Source organism: Manihot esculenta, chromosome 12 (assembly GCF_001659605.2).
Source record: "Manihot esculenta cultivar AM560-2 chromosome 12, M.esculenta_v8, whole genome shotgun sequence".
In the NCBI taxonomy this organism is placed as follows: Eukaryota; Viridiplantae; Streptophyta; class Magnoliopsida; order Malpighiales; family Euphorbiaceae; genus Manihot; species Manihot esculenta.
In genome coordinates, this window is record NC_035172.2 from 23,650,508 (window position 1) to 23,672,406 (window position 21,899).

Genomic DNA, 21,899 nt, shown 5'->3' on the forward strand with positions numbered 1-21,899 from the left:
TTAGAGGTTTAGAGAATGAAAATCCACATAAGCACTTGAAAGAATTTCACATAGTATGTTCATCCATGAGGCCGCAAGGCATATCTGAAGAGCATGTAAAATTGAGAGCATTCCCATTCTCACTTGATGATTATGCCAAAGATTGGTTATTTTACCTACCACCTGGTTCAATCACTTTTTGGGATGGTATTGTTAGAGTTTTTCTGAACAAATATTTTCCAACTTCTAAAGCTATAGGCATAAGAAGAGAGATAAGTGGCATTAAGGAAAAAGAAACTGAAGATTTGTATGATTATTAAGAAAGATTTAAGAGATTGTGCACAAGCTATCCTCAACATGACATTTCAGATAAATCCCTCATAGAATTCTTCTATGGAGGTTTGCTACCATTCGAAAGGAAATTCATTGATGTAGCATGAGGAGATTCAATTGAAGATAGCACACCTCAAGCAATCAGAGAGTTGATTTCAACACTTGCAGCAGCAATTAGACAATATGAAGATGAAAAGTCTTGTCATAGGTCAAGCTCAACATGCTAAAAAACTTCAGCAAAATAGACCATGTGGGATATGTGCACATGTAGGACACCCAACTAATTAATGTCCTACACTTCATGAGGATGACCAATAAGTAAATGCAATTGGAGGATTCAATAGCCAGCCAAGACATGATCCCTACTCTAACACCTATAACCTAGATTAGAGGGACCATCCGAACTTCAGCTATGCTAGGGCTAACAACTACCAAAACTATCAAAGAAATCCAACCCAAGCAGCACCTGTAAGTTCCAATATGCACCTTGAGGAGATGATGAAGACATTGGCAAATTCTGTGCAAAGTCTCCAACAGCAGATGGGTCAAATAGCCACCTTAGTGAGCAAGCTTGAGTCCTAAGTAAGTTACCTTCTCAAACCCAAGCTAATCCTAGGCAAAATGTAAGTTCTATCATGTTAAGAAGTGGGTAAGAGCTTTAGGATGTCAAGGCTGATGATGGAAGTTCACAAGTGCAAAGACAAGCTGCTGAAGAAAAACAGCCAGAAAACTGTTTGTCCAAACAGACTGGGCAAATAGCACCAGTACACCAGCATAATACAAATCAGCAAGTAAGTTTCAAGATTCCACCTCCCTTTCCAAAAACATTTGAAAAATCACAAAAAGAAAAAGAAGAAAGAGAGATCCTTGAAACCTTCAGGAAAGTGGAGATCAACATACCCTTGCTAGATGTTGTGAAACAAATTCCAAGGTATGCAAAATTCTTGAAAGAGCTGTGCACTAACCGCAGAAAGCTTGATAAGAAAGAAAAGGTAAGTGTGGGAGAAGTTGTAACAGCTGTCATAAAGAGAGAACTCCCAGCCAAGTGCAAAGATAGAGGGATGTTTGATGTCTCTTGCAAAATTGACAATATGGGCATCAAAAAGGCCAAGTGTGACTTAGGTGCATCAATTAATGTTATGCCTCTTTCTATGTATAATTCTTTGAATGCAGATGCACTTAAAGACACTAGAGTGGTCATTCAATTGGCTGACAAATCTGTAGTATATCCAAAAAGAGTTCTAGAAGATGTTCTAGTGCAGTAGATCAACTTGCCTTTCCAGCAGATTTCTATGCGATTGATATGGAGGAAAACAATAGCAATACTACTTCAGACATCCTACTTGGACGACCTTTCTTGAGCACAACCATAACTAAGATAAATGTGCATGATGGCATATTGACCATGGAGTTTGAAGAGGAAGTAATAAAATTTAATGTTTATGATGCTATGAAATATCCCCATGACATGTCCCCTGTTTATGGTTTTGATATCATTGATTGTTTAAGCCAAGAAGGTTTTAATATGAATCAAGATGATATGCTAAACAATGACTTTTGCAGGGAAGCCAGCCAAAAAGATGAAGAAAGCCAAAAAGAGCCAAAACTGAAAGTAACAGTCTGCTGCATTCAGCAGATGAACTGCGACCAAACACAGAAAGACAAAGGACCGCCTGCACCACTTCAGCAAGCGGAATCCAGTTCAGCCAGGAATCCAACGCAGGCCAACACCTGTTTGCCCACACAAGTCATGCAGTCGATGCAAGTAGAATATTGTCTGCCCAAATAGAAGCTCCCTATGCGTCAACTTCCAGAATTTGAAGAAAATGAGAGTGACTTCTATAAACAAATCCTCCATGCCCAAACTGATGAACCATGGTATGCAAACATTGTGAACTACCTAGCCACAGGTAACTTACCCTCTGATATGTCCAAACACACAAAAGATAAAATAAAGAAGAGTGCAAAATACTATGTTAGGATGAACCATACCTGTGGAAACATTATTCTGATCAAGTGATAAGGAGATGCATTCCAGATCAAGAGATAGCCTCAGTACTCACATTCTGCCATTCATACAGTTGCGGTGGACACTTTGGACTACGAAAGACAGCTCGTAAAATACTTTAAAGTGGACTGTTTTGGCCTACTATTTTTTGAGATGCCTATTTGTTTTGCAGATCATGTGCACGATGCCAATAGACTAGAAATCTAAGCAACAAAAGCCAAATGCCGTAGAATTCCATCATGGTCTGCGAGATATTTGATGTATGGGGCATAGACTTCATGGAGCCATTTCTGCCATCCTTTGGATACACTTATATCATACTTGTAGTGGATTATGTGTCCAAATGGATAGAAGCTAGAGCAACCAAAACTGATGATGCAAAGGCTATAGTGGATTTTGTGAAGACTAACATCTTTGCCAGGCATGGAGTACCCAAAGCGATCATCAGTGATAGAGGGACTCACTTTTGTAACAAGATAGTGGAAAACCTTCTCAAAAAGCACCACGTTATACATAGAACATCCACAGCCTACCACCCTCAGACGAATGGGCAAGCTGAAGTGTCTACTAGATAAATCAAAGCCATTTTAGAAAGGACAGTGTGCCCCAACAAAAAAGATTAGAGTGTACGATTGGAAGATGCCTTATGGGCAAACAGGACAGCCTACAAAAAAGTCTGTCATCTTCCAATTGAGCTTGAACACAAGGCTTACTAGGCTGTCAAGAATTGCAACATGGATCTTAAAGAAGCTGGACACCATCGAAAGTTGCAACTGCAAGAACTAGAAGAGAAAAGACGAGATGCATACGAGACTTCTTGGAACTACAAAGCCAAAACCAAAGCCTCCCATGACAATCGTATTTCAAGAAAACAATTCGAGATTGGTGATAAAGTCTTACTCTTTGATTCTTGTTTGAAGTTGTTTCTAGGAAAGCTACGGTCTAGGTGGATTGGGCCATTCATTGTGAAGCATGCTTATCCCTATAGAGCCGTAGATATTCGCAGCATAGAGACAGAGAAGGTCTTCAAGGTGAATGGGCATCGCCTGAAACCATACTATGAAGGGTTCGCAGTGCAAGTAGTGGAAGAAGTTCCACTACACCATCCTCCTCAGCTTACTTAGTGGATCGCACCACACAAACCACACCAAGGGAGTACTCAGTTTCCTTTGAGTTTTAATATTTCCAATACATTGAGGACAATGCATGAATTAGGTGAGAGGGTGCATATATCTCTTAATTTTTATTTTAAGTCTATTTTAGCTTTAATTTTTAGTTTGCACACATTAGGTAATTTTTTTTTCATTTTTGTCATTTTTGCCTTTAATGCACACAGATGTAGCTACAGTTTTTCTTCTGTTTTGGTATGCTTTACTCAAACACATAGGCTATGTTGAATGAGCTTTCTTTCCATGACCCCATTTGATGTGATGCTCTTTAAACCTAAGTTGAACCAATTGCAGTAAGTTGTATTCATTTTTGGGAATTTTCTTTTGAATTGAATTTTTGAGCTTGCCATGGTGAAAAATATATGACATTACTCATTAGAAAGAATAATAAATTGAAAGGTGTGTGAATAATGAAATATGACTTATTTTAGCAATTGGTGTTGATTTGCCCAATTCATTGAGAGAAAGAAATTCAGCAAAGGCAAAGACTTCAAGAGCACAAATTTAATAACTGTTCCAATGGTCAAAGACTATGAACAGAGCTAGTAGCCACTTAGACAGGTGACCAACTGAGTAACTGGGGGTGGGTATCACAAATATGTACCTTCACATCAAAAGGTTAGTGACTTTTTTAAGCAAGAATAAAGTGCAAAAAGCTGATCTTATTTGCAGAATTTCTGCCTAATTTTATGGTTTTAATCTTATTTTGCATAAAATAGTGTAAAGAGGTAATTTGGTAAAAATGCTCTTAAAACTGCCTAAAATAAGATAAAGGAGAACAAGCATGTTTGCACAAGCCAAGTTGCAGCTAAAGATGAGATAAATAAGAAAAGTACATTCAGCAGAGTAATTTGAAATTCAAATTTCAAATCTTCAAGAAATCTTTCCCTTATTGAGGAAGCCACATCTCAATAAGATGCTCTTGCCTCCCAAGGGTTCAAAATTCAAAATTCAAAGCAGAACATTCAAAATTCAAAATTCAAAATTCAAAATTCAGCATTCAAAATTTAAAATTCAAAAGAAGGCTCCACCTCATCAAGGAGATCTAGGGCAGCACATTCAGTCTATAAATACATCGCCCAAGCCTCACGCCCTTGTCTTCTTCTCTTCTCCATATTCGGCTGCACGCCTCACTCCTTCTCCAAGACCGATTGGTTCTTCATCTCTTTCTTTTATTTTTTTTTTTGTTTTGTTTACACCATGAGTGGCTGAAACCTTTTTTTCTAGTTGAAAATTAAGTAAAACTTTTGTTGTTTTATGGATTGGGAGATTTGAACATACATTTTTTATCTTTTATTTTTCAATATTTATGCAATTTCATGCTTAATTCCATTGTTGCTTTGTCGTTTAGATCAATAGGGCCCATTGGTTCTTAATTGCAAAGTAATAATTTGTTAGTTTGGATAGTTTTAAGTCCGTAATTGCTTCAATTATTCAAACACAAGTAACTCTTGGTGTAAAAACTAAGAAAATTGCATGATCTAGCAATATCATCATACGTTTGGGTAGCTAGAATTAGGTCTCTCTATTTCTTAATGCAATTGGCAGTTGTTAGATGCCAAAGGCCTAAGGACGTTCCTTGGCAACTTGTTGATTAGTAATTAATTAGAGGACGTTCCCTAATTGATTTATGCTTAAGGAAGGATATGGTGGTGAGAAGCGTCTTTCATCTCCATAACTAATTTATTGAATCAAATAAAAGAATCTAAGTGTCAATGATCAATCCCAACAACTGAAGTGGATTCAATTCTTCAACTAGAGCTTTTCTCATATTTGAATTTCTTTATTTTATTATTTGCTTTACTTTATTGCTTTCAGTATTAGTTTAATTCATCCATCTCAAAACCCTCTTTTATTTTACTTCCAGTTTATTTACTTGGTCTTGATAAGGAAAATAGGTAAGTATCAATTCCCTGTGGATTTGATCCTTTTGCCACTATCTACAGTTATAAAATTGTTGATAACCAAAAATGTTATTTTTGACCGGCTTCGACAACTGCACAATCAGGCAGCTTGGCCTGCTACGTGTTCCAAGGCCCAAACCTGAGCTGCAGAGCAGGCCTGCCAAGGGGCGCCTGAACTCTAGGCCTGTTCTACTTTCGCGGACCCGGACCCTGCCCCAGGGGGATGAAGCCCAACGGTTATCAGATTCTATCATCATTGCAAGAATTCTGGCCATACCAAGAAGACATATTTTAAGTTACATAGTTACCACTCAAGTTACATAGTTGCCCTGAGTGGTATAAACTGAAGAGAGGAAAGTAGTTTGCAAACATAGCAGATTATGCAGAAACTAAGCAACATACAAACGAACACACACAAATTGTGAACAACTCATCAGAAAAGGCAGATGATCTTCCAAACTTGATGCAGAAGGAGCTCATGAGGCTTGTAAAAGGAAAGTTGGTGGATGAAGCAGATTCTGCAGAATTTATTGGATTTATATGTAATCATTTCGCCTTTAATAATATTAAATATATTCATTCCAAGCAATAAATTACTTGGATCATTGATAGTGGAGTCACTTCACACATATGCTCGAGAAAGGAGTCATTTATAGATTTACATACTTTACCAGCGCCTAGTTCAATCTACTTACCTTATGGAAATGTCTTAGTTATCAAATACATGGGAGATATATGCCTATGCTCATCCTTGGTATTAAAGAATATATTGTTTGTCCTTGGATTCAAACATAATCTCCTCTTTGTGAGTCAGTTATGTAGTGATACCAATTTAATAGTGAAATTTTTTACTAATCACTGTGAATTGTAGGACCCCTTGAGTAAAGAGGATAGTTACTGGACTTTTGGAGAATGAATTGTATAAACTTCTCCTAGATTACTTTTCGGCCCATGCAAATGTTACCTCAATACTAACTTTAGCTCATTTTAACAAATGTTGTAATAATACTCTTGATAAGAGTATATACATTTCAGAATCTAATTTGTGGCACTCTAGACTTGGGCGTATCTTATACTCAAAAGCTATACATATACCTGACATTCCAGTTAAGAAAAATAAAGGTATCTGCAATGTTTGTTTTTATGCTAAACAACAAAGAAAGATATTTTCTAAGAGCCAAATTCACACAAATATGTGTTTTCAATTGATACACATGGATTTGAGGATTCCCTACAAATATAAGTCTTTGAATGGTGCAACTTACTTTCTAACTATAGTTGATGATTTTAGCAGAGCTACTTAGACTTATCTTATTTCTAAAAAGAATTTGATTCATGATGTGTTAAAAGGATTCATTGCTCTCATACAAAACTAATTTTCTACATCCATTAAAGCCATTAGAACTAATGATGGCACTGAATTTCTCAACCAGAAACGCACAGAGCTATTGAATAATATGGAAATTGTGCATTAAAAGACCACAACCTACACACCTCAACAGAATAGCATGGTGGAAAGAAAGTATAAGCACCTTTTACAAGTGGCCAGGGCATTGCTATTTGAGTCTCATTTTTCCATCCAAGTTTTGGGGAGAAGCAATTTTGTATGCCACTTACATAATTAACAAACTGTCAATTGTTGTATTGAATCGGTAGACACATTTTCAAGTACTCATAGGCAGAGAGCAAGCTATGGAGACCTCAAAGTCTTTGGTTGCTTATATTATGAAACAAATATTCAAGCCCACAAGACAAAATTCATACCAAGAGCATTTAAATGTATCTATCTGGGACATGCTGCAGGACACAAGGCATTCAAAGTATATGATTTCCAAAGTAACTCCATATACATATCAAGAGATTTCTACTTTTATGAGCACATACTACCCTTCTCAAATACCAAAACACCAAATTATGATTGCCTCAATCGTTTCTTGTCCATGATGATTCACCTTAGAGTCCTTTAAACCTTGAGATTCACCAATCTCACTCACAAATCATTGAAAATCAAACCTCATAATAATTCCAACACCTACTGTAATTGATTCACCTACTATATCTATACCATCCATCTATACCATCCACCTCTCCCATACTCAGAAGATCCCAAAGAACTACTTCTAAACTAGCCTGTTTAAATGACTTTATTGCCACTGCAACCACTTGCCATCTTTTCCTATCTCCGTGAACTAAATTCCTATACTCAAGCAATCACATATACCAAATGGCAACAGGTTATGAAAGTACACTTGGATGCACTTGAAGCAAATAAAACTTGGGGTATGGTTCCCTATCAAAAACACAAAAAACCCATAGCTTCGAAATGGGTCTATAGAATCAAATACAAATCAGATGGCACTGTTGATAAACTTAAAGCGAGACTTGTAGCAAAGAGCTTCAATCAGTTAAAAGGGGTGGATTACACTGAAAGCTTTGCTTTTGTTGCAAACTTATTAGTATTAGGTTGTTTTTTGCCATTGCTTATGCTAAAATTTAGACTATCCACCAATTGGACATAAACAATGCATACTTGCATAGTTATATTGACGAGGAACTCTACACATTACCCTTTCCAGTGTATGCCAAGGCATTTCTAGGAGAAGTTTTCAAATTGAAGAAGTGCTTATATGGACTTAAGTAGGCAGAGAGGCAATAGAATAAGCAATTCATATCCCATTCGTTGTCTTAGAAAACTGGATGTCATTCCTGCACAAGCACTTGCTGTAAGTCTTCCAACAGAGATCTTACCACCTTTCCCACAAACAATTTTTATAAAATAAAAAACCATCAGTCAAATACCCCAATAACATCGATTCAAATGCATACTTGCTTAAAGAAATTTTCAATATTACCTTGTAAGTTTCATAAGCAAAGAGTTGGACAATATTATAAGGTATGATTCGAATCACCTGAGATATTGAGAAAATATTCTAAATTGAGATGTGCATCCTGGCAACATCTATTTGGGAAAAGAAAAAGGAAATTCTCAAATTCAGAAAGAAATTGAAGAATACAAAAGGACTTGAGGATTGTGAATACAAATTACATGAATCTATGAAAACAATCAATTTTAAAGAAAGGGCTTTTCCATCTAAACATAGCATAATATTTGAAGGGATAGTTATTTCCATCTCATATAAACTATTCACACATGGTGAGCTGTCATTTAAATAAATCAAATTAATTTCCTTCTTAGCACTTTCTCGCCTAGCACGCAGACATATGAGTTTATGAATGCATGAAATTGATTTTACTAGCAAAGAATCTTGTTGAATTTCTATAAAATATGAAGACTTTTACATTTGACGTAGAAAATGGTACCCAAATTTTTTCAGTAAATAAATAAAATATTTAGAAAGCTCCAAGTTATCATGAGAAAATTTAAGATTCGAGAACTACACCACTAAATTTCAAATGATAACATCTACATTAAACTTAATTTACCAATAGAAAAATATAACATAACAATAAAAATAACAATAAAAAACCACAAACAATAACAAAACAAAAACTCCTATTGATATCAAACACTTCTAAACAAACAAACCCAGAATTGAGTGTGATTATGAACATTGTGAAGATGCGATTGGGAGCTTGACAAGATGGAGAAGACGACTTCGAAGGCTCAATAAGATGGAGAGAACTTGAAGGATAGATGATAGAGACTCGATGGAATGGATCAATGGAGAAGAGGACTTCGATTCGAAGCCTGAGATGCGATGATGCTGATTTGCTGTGACTCAATAACACTACTATGTTGTGACTCGATGCTTCACGTAGGGATGGGGGCGGGCATGGAAGTGGCTATCGGCAGGAAATATGGTGAAGGTTTAGGTATTCTTAGTTTTTAGGGTTGGGCATTAGGACTGGGTATTTTAATGTGCCCAGATTTTTTAATTTTATGCTTTGGTTAATCATGGGTGGGTTTATTCGCTATTTATTCGCTAATTAATGGCACAAATAGTCGTTATTTAATTGCTAATATAAAGATATAAGAAAAGAAATTTAACAATTAACTATTGGTTGCTGAATAGTGGAGCGAATAGTCACTAACACAAATAAAAACGATGTTGTATCATTATTTATATAAGGTAAAAGAAAAAAAATTAGTAATCACATATTGATAGCTGATTAGTTGCGAAAATGATCGCCAATTAGTTACTATAACAGTTGCTAAATTTGATGCCATACTCTCTCGTGAAGACTCTCATGAAGACGTCACTAAATTAGTCTTTAACATTTCGCTCCATCTACTCCCGCCACACTTAGTGTCACGGTTTCAGATTTCAGCAATCACCTGGAACCGTGCGGCACTTGACTTGAACACCTTCAAGCCAAGTCAGCCTTAAGAATCACCCGATACCCTGTGAACATGAATACCCTGATTAGTCAAGTTTCTATACATGGACAACGAAGCCTACAGGCAGCATTCCACCAGAAGCCTCACAGTAGGCCCAAAAGATAAGAACTGAACATGAGAATTCATGAACAGGCTACTTATTTTATTATAGGGGCAAAATAGTAATTATACATTATCATCGATGCAATCGTTACAATAATTCTCACCTCCCTTGTAGACAGGGGGGACGGTCTACAAGGAGTGAAGGCACAACTTGGATCTCCGTAGGCCTACGGTAGCCAACTGGGCCCAGCCCCAGCTGGTGGCCAACTAGTCACTCCCCCCTAAAGAGCCTTAGGAACAACTAGGCTTGTGGCAGGAGGAGACATCAACATGTCTCATATGACACCCCCCCTAAAATAAATACATGAAAAGGAATTACAACAAATTGTCTCGGTCATTATCTTCCTACTAATTTCTACTATTTTATCCCAATATTGCTTTCTAGGAATTCTAATGTTGGAAAATTACAGTTTTGGTCCCTAAAAACTCTATGACCCTGACACTCCCCCACTTAAACGGTGACGTCCTCGTCGACTGAGTTTGTTAGGGTTCTTCAATCTTTGAGTCTGACATTCTTAGGCTCGCAGTGTGATCTGATCCCAGTCCTGCTCAATTAAATTGTTAGACAGCCTTAATCCTTAGTATCTCCTCTCAATTGATCTCTGTGAACTGTTAGTTCTTAATGATGATGAGACTACAAAAGCTCTATCTTCTGGTGGTAAATGTTTTGCCCTTGATTCCTTAGACTACTGCAAATGGTGCGAGAAATTATTGCTTTACTCCTCTGCACGAACTTATTGCCTGAAGTCATTGATCACTAGTTCTTTTCTCCTTGACCTGTCTCGCCGTTACTTGTTTTTAATTGTCGACCTTACTCTTTGCCTCAAAAGCACGACCCCATGGTGCAACAAATCTATCAACCTGCATACACTCACGCCATACGACATCATGATTAACCTGTAATAGTCTCAAAAGAAAGGTTAGTACTAACCACGTTAGAATCAAATACGAATTAATATAGCAAGTCATCTAGAATACAATCCATTATAAATTTATAGGTGTGACAATAACACTCGACCACTAAAACTTGAACTGTCTTTACCCATCCGCTTGACATAACACAATGTTATACCACCTGTACCGAAGCTCGGCGAATCCTCCTAAGGAATGGGTGTATATTGTCAAAAGAGTTCGCTCAACACTCTCTTTCTCCTTTTGTACGTCTTATGTTCCTCCCCTTCATAAGCTTTGGTATTATGTGTACTGTATCTCCTTGTCCTCTCTCTAAGAATGTAGTCTACGTAAATGCCTACAAAACACTTCCCATTACACACACAAAATATCCACGACCAATGAAAATGGGCATTTTCTTGTTGAACCCTATGAGCCACAGAAATCTACATAAAACAACTATTAAGATTGACTACACATGAACCAATTAATACCATCATCATTACTTGACACTAAGAAATTACTAGAAGATACTCCCTTTCTTATACTGCTTTCATCATAGCTCACAACATCGATTCGCCTCACCAACTTGCCTCAAGCAACCTGTGCTTCTCGATCCATCTCGGTCCTCCCCCACATTGATGCACTTGTGAGAACTTTTATTTGGCCATGAGGTCTCTTTTCTGCTCGACAACAAAGGTAGGACTAAATTTGTCCTCTTTAATTACACATTATTATCTAATCCCTTTTAAGGCAGCTACCTCCTATATGTTCACAATATTTGTTAGCACCAACTTGTCAAGTCCCACATCACGAGGACCCTGACTCAATAATCCACAAAATATTTCAGAATAAATGAATAACTATATAAAGTAAGGTAAGAAATGATATCAGGAAACACAAAAACATTATACTCATCTAATGTGAGAGGGTTACCTCTCATTAAATTCCTTTCTCTCGTACTGAATTATCATTAAGGATCTCCATCTCTCATCATTACCTTGAGCACCACCCTCCGTTGACGAGTTCAATGGTCCTCACTTCTGTCAGTTTTCGCTTATCCCCCTTCTTCCTTTTGTCAGTTTTCGCTTATCCCCCTTCTTCCTTTTGTCGTAGGATGAGTGAATTATTTGCTTTCACAACGTTGTTGCTCCCAATGGTATTTGATGCAACTCTTGCCCAACGTTACCATACATTCCTCTAAAAGAATGAACATGTGCTCAACAATCATAGTTGGTTGGCACTTCTCAGACATTATCCCATACTCTGGTACTTGTTGTTTTCTTTTCATCCCCTCTGGACTCCCATCTATTCCTCTTTTCCCGACTCATTTTCATCCTCGCAAAACTTAGTCTTGGTTTCTTTTTCCTTTTTAGGGTATGCCCTTCCTATTTGGTGCTCTTTTTATACTCTTGTAAAGGATATATTTTTAAGAGAAGAGGCAACTACCACCTTTTGATCTATCACCATCTTATCCATACCAGTGTTTCATTTGAGTTTCCCAAGAACTTTTCTTCTGCACCAACAACACCGCACCACATAGTAAGAGTTGTAGGAGCACTAGCTTGCTCCCTGGTTATACACCAGGATTAAGTAATTTATAAAAGAATATCATAACAGCTGATAACCACAATACTCCTTTCTCACAACTTACTCCATTTATTATATATATATATATATATATATATATATATTTTTTTTTTTTTACTTACACACGGCTAGACAATACTTCATCGAATGCTACTTTTCGTTGAGTTTACCCTTGCACCACTTTATGCTGGATAGCCATTAGTTTCTTCTTCACTACTTTCGACTACCTCTCCTTTATCAAGGAATAATTGTTGGTCGAAATAGAGATAATTTATATCATTCTGGGAGATGCCACATCAATTAATGTCCCAGGTTCACTAAAAAGAAATTGTGAAGTCCATCTTACTTTTTGATGTTCTCGATTAAGTGAGTTTGTCAAAGGACATGCTCAACTTAATCCCCACACTCAAGTTGTCTGCTTAGTCTTTATTTCCTCATATCATCCACTTCAGTTTTATTCGTGATTCTCACAACTGTGTAAATAGTGCACGAATCTTGTATTCGTGCCCGCTTTGTAGACTTTGAAGATCTTCTCCTCCATCCCATGTCCCTTATTTGACATAACACTCGCAGAACATGTCCATCATGCTTGATCCCTTTATGCAAATAATACTACCTTAGGCGGGGAGGAACAAGAAAGTACAAACAACCTAAAGTTGACAACTCTATGATTTATACCTAATGTTCCCTCCCCCCTTACTCACCATGTCCCTCAAGACCTTCGACACATTTCTGCACCAGCAACTTGTAAAATCATATGGCTTTCTTTATAGAGAACACTTCATACTACTTAGTTATGCCACTTCCATGTCCTCTTGTTTACCACCTTTCAGACTGCTCTCCCACTTATTGCTTCGGCCCATCTTCTTAGGCGGCTATCAATAAGATATTAGAGTTGAATATTCCTTCAACTCCTTGGTAATAGAACCAACTCAATATTGGTCGTCCTTTACGCTACACCATAATCCTCCAGGTTTCAACCTTCTTCAGGAAGGTTTTAAGCTCAGTTATGTCTCTTGAATTGTTGTCACAATCCGCTTACTCTATTAAAATCAAGTGTCACGTCCTCTTGTGTTTTCCATAGATGCTGAAAAGTTCCTTTATGTACTTTCCTTATGAACACCTTGTTGGAGTTTACCAACTCTCTTGAATAGCAAATGTTACATTCTTGTAGTAAAACTGGAGCTTATCATTTCATATCCCCCTTTTCTCATGTATAGAGTGAACACTCTCTATTCATGGAACTATACCCTTTCATTTTTTTTTTTGAATAGATTTAGCTTTATAGCTTGATCCCATAAACGTTGTTCTTTATATGTCTGCACAGTCACCATTCCCAATAATATTAATGAATAAGTTCATATTGAAGAGAAAAAAAATTATTTACCTCCATTTCACAACAAGGATTGAAGTTCTAAGATTCCACCCGTGCCTACTTCATAGGCATTAGCTCGTAATTCACGCCATTGATAATTGTTCCTCTGGTTCACTTCTGAAGTATTGCTCATAATCTTTCCTATGTCATATTTAATCTTATTGCACCATTCCTGCAAGTAAAACAAAATACATGAGAGGCCTCTGCCTCAATTTTATATCGGAAGGCCTCTTGCCTCAATCCGACTCAGAAGTCCTCTTGCCTCAATTTTGTCTCAAGAGGCCTCTTGCCTCAATCTGACTCAGAAGGCCTCTTGCCTCAATTTTGTCTCAGGAGGCCTCTTGCCTCAATTTGACTCTAGAGGCCTCTTGCCTCAATTTTGGGTGAAATGGTCTCGGGATTCTCAGATGGCCTCAAGCTCTATTGGCTCATCCTCCCCCTTATCACCATACCCTGAGGTCATTACCCCCTCTCCAAGGGTCACAAAAGGGGAGTATGTAGCACCTAGTCACTACCCCCTCCCAGAAAACATTTCCAATGGAGTGTGCAGTACTAGGTCATTACTTCTCTCCCAATGGTGTCCCTAGTGGAGTGGGCAGCACCTCTGGTTTATATGGCCAGACTAGCCCGAAAGCTCATGCTTTTGTCTTCTTCGTCTCCACAACTATTTGTGCTACTACTCCTCGTAGCTTTGAAATTGGGAGGTCATGACCTCCCCTTTTCAGCATTTTATACTCAAGATCACCCCACCGGGTGTCCCTTGCATGAAAGAGGTTTTGGGGTGGCCTTAATCTCCCGACAGTTTGGCTATCACAGCCAACAACATTCATTTTCCCTCCCTAGTGCCTCAAGACACTAAAAAATGGAATCAATCTCCAACGCCCTCCCCACTTGGGTGGCCCTAAACATTCAGCAAGGCAGCAAGGTTCTCCACCTTTCTCTCACGGGCCTTCACTCGTGTGGCCAACTTTGTCCGACCTTTATACTGCTCGCAGATTTTTCTTGCTCTGATACCAATTGTCACGGTTTCAAATTTCAACAATCACCTGGAACCGTGCGGCACTTGACTTGAACACCTTCAAGCCAAGTCAGCCTTAAGAATCACCCGATACCCTGTGAACATGAATACCCTGATTAGTCAAGTTTCTATAAATGGACAACGAAACCTACAGGCAGCATTCCATCAGAAGCCTCACAATAGGCACAAAAGATAAGAACTGAACATGAGAATTCATGAACAAGCTACTTATTTTATTATAGGGGCAAAATAGTAATTATACATTATTATCGATGCAATCGTTACAATAATTCTCACCTCCCTTGTAGACAGGGGGGACGGTCTACAAGGAGTGAAGGCACAACTTGGATCTCCGTAGGCCTACGGTAGCCAACTGCGCCCAGCCCCAGCTGGTGGCCAACTAGTCACTCCCTCCTAAAGAGCCTTAGGAACAACTAGGCTTGTGGCAGGAGGAGACATCAACATGTCTCATATGACACCCCCCCTAAAATAAATACATGAAAAGGAATTACAACAAATTGTCTCGGTCATTATCTTCCTACTAATTTCTACTATTTTATCCCAATATTGCTTTCTAGGAATTCCAATGTTGGAAAATTACAGTTTTGATCCCTGAAAACTCTATGACCCTGACACTTAGCGACTATATAGTGATTCGTCGCTATTCCCAACCAAACAACAACCAAAATTATTTGATCGCTAATTAATTTTTTAGATAAATAATTCATTTTATTGAGATTGTTGCATAATGATACTAATTAGTCGCTATTTAGCTATCAAAATTATTTGGTCACTAAAATTCACTGCTATTTTACTTTTTTTATTTTTTATAATGCTCGTAATCTAAGAGACGATTACGTTCTTTCTCTCGTAAAATGAAAATCTTGATTCAAAATAAAACTTCTCCATATAGTTGAACTTGAAAATTTTATCCAATTTTCCTTTTAGATCTCATTCATAAACAAGCTAGTATTATTCTATAGTATAATTGATAAACATGAATTTCATGTCAATATTTTTGAAACAAAGACTATATTTCGCCATGCAATCTTGGATATTACCTAAAAAAGAAAAGGAAAGAAAGAACTAATATAGAAAAGTCCTAAAAAAAGGAAAAAGAGACTTATGTTTATAGTAAAAACATTAACTTTAGATACCTTGCTTTCAAGAATGGTATCCTGAAGCTATGAAAATTGCAATAGGAAATAGTAACTCTGCAACATCATTAGAATTGTATGCTTAGGCTCCCTTTGTTTCATGAAAAATATATTTTAATATTTTTCATATTTTTTTAATGTTTGGGACAATTGAAAATTTTGGTCTATAGAGAATATTTTTCTGATTAAAAGAAAGTTTAATTTATTTTTAAAGAAAATAGCTTACTCTTTTTAAAAGAAATAATTTATTTATTTTTTCACTTTAAAAATTTTATTAATACCACTATATATAAATTTATATATTAATATCTTTTGTTTTTCAAATTAAAATTAAATAAAAGAAAATAAACTACTTTGTCAAAAAATATTTTTAAATAATAGAAAATATTTTGCAAAATACAAGTTATTTTCCAATGAACAAAAAGTGGGTTGATATTAAGAGCATGTAGCATTTTGTTTACTTTGACAGCATGTCACAGGAAGTTTCAATGAAATAAACTCATACAACTCTTATGTTTAGGTACACGGCATGGAAAATATGCATTAAAATAATTTTAAAGGCCTATCTGCCAAGTATTTGGTTTGAAATCAAAGTATACCCTCTAGAGATCAACAATAGAAAAAAAGGTATCTTCAAAGTCCATTTCTATATATATATGGTAATCACATAAAATATTGCATATGGAAATCATGATTAAGGCAGTTGAGACCAACCGCCTCGTAGTTTGATTGTTAATGACATCATGCTTGATTTCGATTTCTTGAGATCGAGTAATCCTTCTCTCTAATGTGGTATGTTCTGTACAGGTTTAAATATCGTCAGACATGGTAAAAGAATAATAATAATAAGCGGTTGAGATAATTTGTAGGTAACTTGTAACCATTGGCAGAAGTGCAAACCGAGATGGATCCATTTGAGAAGTCTAACTTAAAACTGGATTTATCACTTAGATACCTAAAGATAAATCTAAAGGGGATGAGGAGATGATATCAGTTTATCTTGAAACATTGATTTGGCATTAAACGCAAGTTGGTAACGATACCAGAAGTTGGCAATAAAGCTCGTCCATATGCCGAACTGAAAATTTTATCTGATTGACCTTTTTATATCTTATTCATAAGCAAGCTAGTATTATTCAACAGTGTAATGGATAAAAATGAACAGAAGTTTCATGTCAATGTTCAAAAGAAAAGAGAGAACTAATACAGAACAATCCTCAAAAAAGAAAAAAAGAAAAAGAGAACTTGTAATTGCAGTAAAACGTTCATTTTAGATACCTTGCTGTCAAGAATGGTAGCCTGAGACGGTGGATGATTCCCAGTTCAGTGAAGAGGTCAAGATTCTTGAGAGAGACTCTGTGATCTCATCCATGGATGGGCGATCTGCTGGATTTTTATTCAAGCAACTATCAATCAATCTCATCACAAGAACAGTTAGTTCTAAAGGATAATTTCCTTGCATGGAAGGATCAACAAATTTCCTCAGTGTCTCTTGTCCATCTTCCTTGGAAAGAACATCATTTAACACATCTGATAAGTTCATATCTTCCTCTGTGTATAAAGCATCAACCTCTTTGCCTGAAACTATCTCCAACATAAGAACCCCAAATGCATAGACATCAAGCTTTGTAGAGATCAGACCATGTTCCAAGTACTCAGGAGCCATGAAACCTTTTGTTCCGACAATGTGCCTTGTCAAGGCAAATTCACCTTCCTGCCCTTGTGCTGATCTTGCCATGCCAAGATTTGCAATCTTAGCCCTGAAATCACTGTCAAGTAGAATGTTACTGCTTTTTATATCCTTGTGGACTTGAGAAGGAACAGTGAAACAATGTAGATAGTTAAGCCCTGTGGCCACGTCGAAAGCAATCTGCAGTCTCTGTGTCCAAATTAAGAACTTCCCATCATTGTTTGTGCTGTAAATCCAATTACTCAAGGGTCCATTTACAGCATACTCGTAAACTAGATACCAATTCCCTTCACTGAAACAAACACCAGACAGTCGAACAAGATTAAAATGGTTGATCTTGTTTAATATATCTATCTCCTTTGATACATCACCATTCACCTTCTTAATGGCAGCATAATCACCGTTTAATAAGCCACGATAAACAGATCCGTTAATCAAACAACTGGGACTAAAGTTATCAGTTGCCATTTGAAGTTCTTTGAACTTGTAAACTTTAATGGATTGAGCTATACTAGATAAGCTCTCCAAGAAGTCTTGAGATTCTTCATCCAACTTCTTGTTGATGGGTTTCTCGCGAGTCTCGAAGCTTTTAGAGATGATATTTGGATCGGATTTCTTCTTGTTTTTCCGAAACACTGCAAAGAAAATAATGACACCAAGAACTGTGATGACAGCAACTCCTCCAAGAACCCCAACGAGGACGTAAACCCATGTTTTGTTGGAACTGTCGTTGGTGTTAGGGGATGGCGGAGGCGGTGGTGAAGCTGGAGGTGGAGGTGGTGTTATTGTTTGAACGCTTGATGGTGGGCTTTCCAGGGGAATCAAAAGGGTGGTGAAGGGGTTAATGATATTCTCCTCAGTAAGCCCATTAGCATCAAGGATCCTCTCGGAATCCACACCAAATTGTGCACTAATGGCAGAAACTGTATCTTCCCAAGTGACTAGGTAACTTAACAGATACTTGATGCCTATATCAGTTTGGTTTTTGGTGGGGCAAGCACATCTCAAAGGAATTGTGAGCCTTTCACCAGGAATTATTAATGTTGTCTTTCCGTTTTGTTCCAGGACAGCTTGACAGTTTGAAAGAGCCTGATAAGTATCATTAGCAATCACGAAAATCGAGTCTCTTGCCTGGACCACATAAGATGCATTAGATTGATAGTAGGCACCTGAACAAGAACAATTGACAGGAATTAGCACCAACTTGTTTGTATCAAATGAAGAAGTCTCAGAAACAGAATTTATTGCAGAAAGCTGAGATGGGTCAGAATTCAAGAGGGTAGAGATGGAAGAAACATTGTTATAAGAAGGCTGAGATCTGAAGGTGAGATAAGCCTGGCAACTCCTGTTGACGCCATTGCAGGAGTATCCGAGAACAGAACCGCCGGTATTGGAACAATCTGTTGTAGCTTTTCCCTCATAAAGCTGCTGAGAATGAATCAATGGACAGAAAACAAGAACAGAAAGAATAAACAGGGAGACAGCGGCAGAGAATCTCATGTTGAATTGGGAAGATAAGACCTGATTTTGTTGTCTATGGCATACATATGTAGGCAGAGGAGGGTTGTATTTGGAACTGGCCTTCTCTGAGAAGAATGACTCTAAAATGTCATCTCTTCAAACAGAGGAATAGAAAAAATTGCACCATTGACTAGATCACATTAGTCGCTATCACTGCACCTGCGACTTGAATATCGATACCCATCAACCGTATGAAACATTCCAAGCACGAAAAGTGTCTGAAAGTTAAATATTTGATTGGAAGATTAATCAAATTCCAAATTGGAATTCACATGGAAAAGTTTGTTCAACAAAGACTTAACAAACGCAGAAGGTGACCAGGAATCATGGGAAGTGGACCTTTACACGCTTAATAAACTATTTATAAACGCGTTATCTTCCAACTTTTCAGCAAATCAGCTAACTCGATAGGACGATAACGTGCTGTTTTGTTCTTCAATATATAAATAAAAAAATATGGATAATTTAGTACTCAATCACATTCTCATGTAAGGACCAAAGTGGGCTCACGCTCAAATTCAGAGTTGAATAGAAACATCCCTCTAAGCAATTAAAAAAAATTTAAATTTTGAGCTCTTTAAAACGGTGTTTGGCTTAATTTATAGACAAAGTATTTATAAAGTAATTTGACCTCATAAACACTTTTAAATTTTTATTTGTTATATGTTTAATATAAATGTTTATAAGTGATAATAAAAGTTGATTTATTTGGTCAAAATCAACTTATAAATATATTTATTATGAAAATGATTAAAAAGGATATATTGTAGTAATTTTAAATTTTTAATAAAAATATTATAATAATTTAATTGATGAAATTAATTTATATAAGCATAAGCACCAAAATAAAATATTGGAGCACCAACTTTTTATTTTATTTTATTTTTTTGTGCTTATAAGCTTGTTATATTACTCTAAATAAATGGATCATTCAAGTTTTAAAATTTATAAGCCAAATACTCTTTAAATCCCCTTACTTTTAGTAAGGGCCAAATAAATTCTGATATAATATAATATCATTTTTAATAATAAAATTTATTTTTTATAATTTAAAAATATAATATTTTAATTAATATAAAAATTTTAAAATTAATATATAAAAAAATAATTAATTTTTAAAATTATAAAAAAAATTTATTATAAAAAAATAATTTATTATTAAAAAATAATATTATATTATATCAGAACTTATTTATTCCTTAATAGAATATATAAGAATTTAATCAGTTAAAAATTTTAAATTAAATTTATTTAATTCTTGAATAAAAGCACATTGTTTAATTAGACTTATACCCCTAAGAAATTTATCATTTTCTCCACTCGGTTAATGCAATTAAACCTCTGAAAGCTATACCCATATATTAGAAAAAGCAATAAAAATTACATTCAAAGTTGATCCTCCAATTTCTCGAACTCGAATATGACAAGCGAAATCCATTATAAGACAAAAGGCAGCACCGGCAACGGTATAGCGCAGTTAATGGGCAGCCAATAGAGTGTGATGACAAATAGTATGAAAGCTAGAAAATATAAATAAATAAATAAATAAATAAAATACTATTTAGTTTAACCAGAATAGAAAAACTGTTAAATTGATCACTTATATTAAAAAATATATTAAAATATTTTTAAAATTTTTAAAAATCCATTAACTAGTTATTTCATCAGTTTTAACCCTTCAGTAAGGGTATTCAATGGTTGGTTTAGATCAAATTCAGATCTAAATTATCTTTATCTATCATAACACATAGTTGGTTTTATAATCAAATTCAACCCAAATCATATATCTTTTTTATTGGTTAACCATTCAAACCATTTACTAGTTTCACACCCCATCAACTATTAAAATTAATTTACTAGTTAATGGTATACTAATTGATGTTGCTGAGTTTAGTTTGTTGATATGACCAAAATAGAACTGTACTGTGATTGGTTAGAACCTGCAAGAAAAAAAACATGAAGTAGTAGTGGGTATCCACGGCAGCCACTCTGATACTCAAGTCAGTATCGACGAGTATAAATAATGCAAGGAATTTCTTAGAGTTTTAGTGTTAGAGAATAATATACCTTTACCTCTATGATCCTTCTTTTTTTATACAGTAGGAAGGTGGTGATAAATATAGAATTTCTTGATAAGATGGCGAAGATGCGCCCGTCTGCTTGATAAGGGATATTTCCAGCTAATAAGTTGGCAATCCCGTGATTACATTTGTAATGGGTGTACGCTGGGTTATGTCTGTTAGCGGCAATCTCGTGCCGAGATTCGCCTATTTGAAGGAAGAGCGAGTCTTGACGTCACACTGGGTGTCATGGTGTGCAGATCTTCCTTCTCTTGAGACAGACTGCATTTCCTACTCACCTGATTCTTGCCATGTAGACCTATCTCATGATAACAACTCATGGTTTGCTTTGGGCGATTATTCTGTAGCATCAAAGGTCTCTCGTTGGTCTTTGATTCTTCATATTCGAATGTGGCATTTTGTCTTCTAGACAACGTGGCACAATTTGACTATTTGTATCCTTTTGCCTTTCCTTAGTCATAATGGCGGCCTCATTTTTTTGGTCCACATTAAAAGCTTTGCCAGCCATGCTACTGTATAAGAACTCTTCTTTCTCTTTTGTATTTAGCAACTACCATATTCGGGAGACATGGAATGGGGCATTTGCTTTCTTCTTTTTAATGATAACCAGATTTGTGTGGGGGATATCATCATGTTCTATGAAGTGTAGCCGAAACTGAGTTTTTATGAAGGCGTGGGCATACTACTGAAGGCTGCATTTGGCCTGACTATAATGCCTCTT

The 21,899-nt window shown here is 36.3% G+C and overlaps 1 protein-coding gene across 1 annotated transcript; it reads right to left on the minus strand.

Annotated features, from left to right (window-relative positions):
• Window positions 1-16,999: 16,999 nt before the first annotated feature.
• On the minus strand, window positions 17,000-19,366 carry LOC110627851 (lysM domain receptor-like kinase 4). The gene has a single exon (XM_021774227.2). The coding sequence runs from the start codon at window positions 19,074-19,076 to the stop codon at window positions 17,172-17,174; it is 1,905 nt and encodes a 634-aa protein (XP_021629919.1). The 5' UTR covers window positions 19,077-19,366; the 3' UTR covers window positions 17,000-17,171.
• Between the last annotated feature and the right edge of the window lie 2,533 nt (window positions 19,367-21,899).